A 5,289-nucleotide genomic window follows, 5' to 3' on the forward strand; every position below is an offset into this window, starting at 1 on the left:
GTGACCACATACTGATTGCCTGTTTATGGGTTTTGGGATGTGCACGGTAATGGAGAAAACAAGACAATACCTCATAGAACATCACAAAGGCACCCAACTGACAGATAAACCTCTGTCAAATAAAAGTCATGTAAATGTATTCCCTGAAAGAAAAAAAAAGCCTCAGTGTTAAAATTAGAGTTAGACTTTAATAATAATATTGTTTTAAAATATTCTATTTTCTGCTACCATGAAAACAGCCTTGGCATGGGACTCTACAAATGCCATTCAGAAGGCAGGCTGGTTGCTCTTTGCAAGGATGGATTTTCCATTGAATCTTTTAGGTTTGTATATTGTGGACTGGTTGTGAGGCATTGTAAAATGTAAAGGCAGTTCAGATAGAACGATTGTTTTCAGGCACAAAAAAATGTAATTTCGTACAAAACTTTCATTTTTTTATTTGCGAAATTAAAAATATGGCATTTTATATATATAAACTTCTATTCCTCTATAAATATAGATGATCTCATGGTGGTGAGAATAATAATAACAGTAATAACAATAATAATGCATACCAAATCCAAAAACCAATGTCATTTTAGGGTATGACAGACATAGATAAATTTAGGTCCTATGTATGTACCGGCATTTGTGATAAACTCTTAAGGTTTAAACACTACAATCAGGAGGACTGCTTTTCTCCTCTTCTTCATCGATAACTAAAGTGGGTATTTTTAAATGGCTTTGAGAGATTTACATTTGACACACTGCCGTGAATCCAGACAGGAGCACACAAGATGGGATGCAGTAGGAATGGACACACTCCCCCTTCAGCATGCATGCCTAGGTCGTGTTTGTCTTTCTCACCCATCCGTCAGTCCACCGCCTCTGTCTTCGGAAGTCCAACCAGGCTTTCTGCGGGGGTGGGGGGGGTGTGACTGTTCCTCCCTCAGAATGTGCTGCTGAGGAGTAAGCAAAGTATGTTGTTGATTGTGTACAACTTTTAGATTGCGAAGACAGATACACATCTAATTGCAATTTGGTTAAAACCAGGAAACAGCGTTTCACTTGGAGTACCTCCACTCCACTGAAATCTCCTTAGGTCTCCATACTCTGTGTATGTTCTACTATCCTGTTAAGGGAGGTAGACCATTCCTTCACCAAGCTTCCCAGGCGACCTCGAGGTCTGCATTTCATAGAAGGGTAAAATCTAGAAGCAGGCAGCATCACAGGGGGAAGAAAGTAGGTTGCCAGACATCAGAATGCAATTAGAACTAACGTTTTATAACCTCTCTCTTTAGCCTCTCCCAACCCACAAAGCTTGCTGCTCTTTCCATGATGATGACCAGACCCATAGCAAGTTCCAGATACTAGAGAGTAAAAATGAGCTCATCCATAAAAAGTCAGACTTTCCAAAGTTCGCTATCGGTTACTGCACTCCCTCTGAACAACTTAGGTGCAAGGAGAAAGACACTGGGCAAGGGACACCAGGGTACAGGGAGGCTGGGTCAACTGGCAGAGCCCATACTGGGGTCCTCTAATGAAGTTGGAAGGTGGATCTCAAATAAGCAGCATCAGGAAGTCACAGGGACAGCCATCCACACTCTATCGCTGAAAAGGGGAGGATCTGGAATGGGCGGGGCCCACCTCGGGATCTGGAAGCTTTATGGAGTTCTGCACCTTAAAATTTCCCACTGCAAGCAAGGAAGGGGAGGGGCGGGAGATGATGATGGAAATTACCCTGGAGAGGCAGGCCCATGCTCCCTTGACAAAGATGAGGGCACAGGGCAAAGCACTTAGTCAAGTGTGCTCTGTTTTACCTCCTCTGCAATCTGCAGAAAAGGGCAACTGAGAAAAGCTCCAAATACGTAAATTGCCCTAAATAATTAAACATTTTTAAAAAGAAAAAAAAACCGCGTGTTCGATAGTCTTTAAATACAAATATACGTACAAAAATCTTACACAGGCTATTTACAATCATAAAAGCGTACAATCCTGGTATCAGAGAGAGGGCTAGAGAGATCGGTCCACACGCACATACACATACACCTCGATCAGTTGGGCCCTCTCGTTCCTTTACCCCAGGGACGGAAGCTTTTGCAGGACCTGTGCTGTTTGTTGGGAAAGGGGCCTGCAAAAGTCAGTGGCTGGCGAGGAAGCCTGGAGTGGCCAGGCTTGGCAGGAATTCCTTGGGGCCAGCTTCCAGGTGATGGCTAGGATCAGGCCAAAAAAGGGTAAGGTAAGAGTCTGGGCTTCCTTCAGACGGTAGTCTCCCCCTGTTTGCTGTTGGTAAGCCTCGTGTAGAACTTCCTCCAGGAATTCAGTGTCTTGCCGGACCAGATCCAGAAGCCCGATGTGATGCCCACAATCAGCGTCATGAGATACTTGATCATGAAGACTGTAAAGTCCGGGCTCATGGGCGGGTGTGGTGGGACTCCTCCACCTCCCTGGAGGTGAGGGCAAGGGATGGCATAACTCTTGCAGCTCTGGGCCACCCAGCTGCGCTCCCACTGGTCCCGAAAGGCCTGTTCATAGAAGTAGCAGGCGATGACGATGGTGGCCGGCACGGTGTAGAGCACACTGAAGACTCCGATACGCACCATGAGCTTCTCCAGCTTCTCTGTCTTGGTGCCGTCATGCTTCATGATGGTGCGGATGCGGAAGAGTGACACGAAACCGGCCAGCAGGAAAGAAGTGCCGATGAACAGATAAACGAAGAGAGGCGCCAGCACAAAGCCACGCAGTGCGTCTACGTTGTTGAGCCCCACAAAACACACTCCGCTCAGTACGTCGCCATCCACCTGGCCCAACGCCAAGATGGTTATAGTTTTGATGGCTGGCACAGCCCAGGCAGCTAGATGGAAATACTGTGAGTTGGCCTCGATGGCTTCGTGGCCCCACTTCATGCCCGCTGCCAGGAACCAGGTGAGGGACAGGATCACCCACCAGATGGAGCTGGCCATGCTGAAGAAGTAGAGCATCATAAAGAGTATAGTGCAGCCTTCTTTCTTAGTGCCCTGCGCCACCGTGCGCGCCCCGTCCTCTGCAAACTTGTCGTTGCACACCACCCGGTCCTCCAACAGAAAGCCGGCGATGTAGGCCACCGCCACCGCTGTGTAACAACCGGACAGGAAAATGATGGGCCGTTCCGGGTAGCTGAAGCGCCGCATGTCCACTAGGTACGTGAGCACCGTGAAGAGCGTGGAGGCGCAGCACAGCACGGACCAGATGCCTATCCAGGTGCGCGAGAAGCGCAGCTCCTCGGGCCCAAAGTACATGAGCCCGTAAACCTTAGTGGGTTCGCAGGGTGCGCCGCAGTCCTTCTCCCCCAGAAAGTGGTAGTTGAGGTAGGAGGGCACCCTGAGGGCGCGCGGGCAGGAGAACTTTCCCCGCTCCACCGTCCCGGCACCCCCCGGGTAGCCGCCGCGGTAACCACCGCCGCCGTGCTGCGGATTGCTGGTCCAGAACTCTGGTAGCAAGGAGGGAGTTGGGGTGCCTTTGTCGGACGTGTTCTGGCCCACGCACAGCTCTCCCGCGCCGTGCACCGGGAACTTCTCGCACTTGAGTGTGTCTGGCCACTGGAAGCCGAACTTGTTCATGAGCGCCTCGCAGCCCTGGCGTGCGCGCTCGCACAGGGAGCGGCAGGGCGGTAGCGCCTGCTCCAGTACGGTGCACACAGGCGCGTACATGGAGCACAAGAAGAACTTGAGCTCGGCGGAGCACTGCACCTTCACCAGAGGGTAGAACTGGTGCACCTCCAGACCGGCGTCCTCCTGATTCGTGTGGCCCAGCAGGTTGGGCATGATGGTCTGGTTGTACGCGATGTCCGTGCACAGCGGGATGGAGATGGGCTGGCAGTAGCCGTGGTCCGGGATGGAGATGCCCCGTTCGCCGTTGTACTGCTGCCCGCTCTGCTGGGGCTGGGGCGGCGGCGGGGCTTGCTGGCCCGGCCCGGATACCTGGCCCGCTGCCTGCGCTCGGACCCCCAAAAGCAGAGGAGCCTCCAGCAACCAAAGCAGCAGCAGCAGCCCGCTAGCCCAACGCCGGGGATCAGCCCGGGGGCGGCGGTGGCTGGCCGTGTCCTCGTGCCCCACCTCCTCCCGCCGGCCCGGGAGTGCTTCGGCACAAAGTTCCAAGCTCAGCCGGCCGGCGGCCCGGGACTCGCTAGGCGCCGCCTCCTCAGCCATACTTTTTCGGCTCCCTCCTCGGCGCGGATTGACTGGGGCGGGCAGCGGCGCGGCGGGTGGTGGCTCCCACTGTGTTCCGGGAGAGCTGGTCGCCCGTGCCCTCCGTCGGGGTGCGGCCGCTCTCTGCCCGCTCCCCGGGATTCCGCTCCGCGTCCCGCAGCCGCCGCCGCCGCCGCGGAAACTTGCGGTTCATGAAGCGCGGGCGGCGAGGAGAGCAAGAGTGGTCCAGGCGCGCCGGGGTCGCCTCCCTCTTCCCTGGCCCGCGGCGCCGCGTTAGTGGCCGCAGCCGGGCAGAGGAGCGCCCAACTCTCGGCAGCCTAGCCGCCCTGGGTCCCCCCTGCGCCTCCGCCTCCTCCTTCTCCGCCGCCGCCTGACCATTTGTGTCAATCCCTCAACTCGCAGCCTCTCCTCTCCCTCGCGCGCCCTCCAACCGGTTTCTAGGCGCCCCCCAGTCTGTCTTTCACCGGGAGGGAGGAGCCTTGAAACCGACGCGGAGCTGGCGGCTCAGGGACCGTCGCCCAATCGCAGCACCCGCTTCACAGCGCAAAGGGAGCCCTTTCCCTCCGAGCCCGGACTGGAGCCCGCAGCCGACCGGAGGAGGTGGAGGAAGTAGTGGTGGCGGTGGCAGAGACTCCGCTCAGGCACAAAGAGTAGCTATGAAGCGGGACAGGCTAGGTCGCTTTTGCTTTTGCAGAAGAAAGGGCGAGGACAAGTAAGAGAATGGTCCCATATGCGGCAGGAGATAATGAATAGGAGTCGGCTGGCCACGGGGATTTAGCTCTGTCTTGCTTTTTATCTGTCTTCATATTTTATAATCCTACCCTCGACTCTCTAGTCACAAACTGCTACTTTGAGCGCTGCGTTCTGATTGCGTGCCCCTGACTTGAGAGTCGGGTTTCCTTTGAATTTAAGTCTGTCGAGGTTTTGTTTAAACTATGACTCCAATAAACCGTGGAGCTCACAGACTGGCCTTGGTGGACTTTGGACGCGCCATTTCCCCTGATCTCTGTCAAACGAAAGCAAAACGCAAAGTTTGGTGGGATGTAAATTGTAAACCCAGATGCTCCTGTGAGTAGTATGCGTCTTGTAGTCAAACTTTCCCCCTTCTCTTTAATGGTGTCAG

General features: G+C 54.0%; 1 protein-coding gene across 1 annotated transcript; it reads right to left on the reverse strand.

Moving 5' to 3' along the window:
• Positions 1 to 242: 242 nt before the first annotated feature.
• Positions 243 to 4,653, reverse strand: Fzd1 (frizzled class receptor 1). The gene has a single exon (XM_021162551.3). The coding sequence runs from the start codon at positions 4,164 to 4,166 to the stop codon at positions 2,238 to 2,240; it is 1,929 nt and encodes a 642-aa protein (XP_021018210.1). The 5' UTR covers positions 4,167 to 4,653; the 3' UTR covers positions 243 to 2,237.
• Positions 4,654 to 5,289: the final 636 nt, after the last annotated feature.

Source organism: Mus caroli, unplaced genomic scaffold (genome assembly GCF_978045245.1).
Source record: "Mus caroli unplaced genomic scaffold, Mus_caroli_1 scaffold_4, whole genome shotgun sequence".
Classification (NCBI taxonomy): domain Eukaryota; kingdom Metazoa; phylum Chordata; class Mammalia; order Rodentia; family Muridae; genus Mus; species Mus caroli.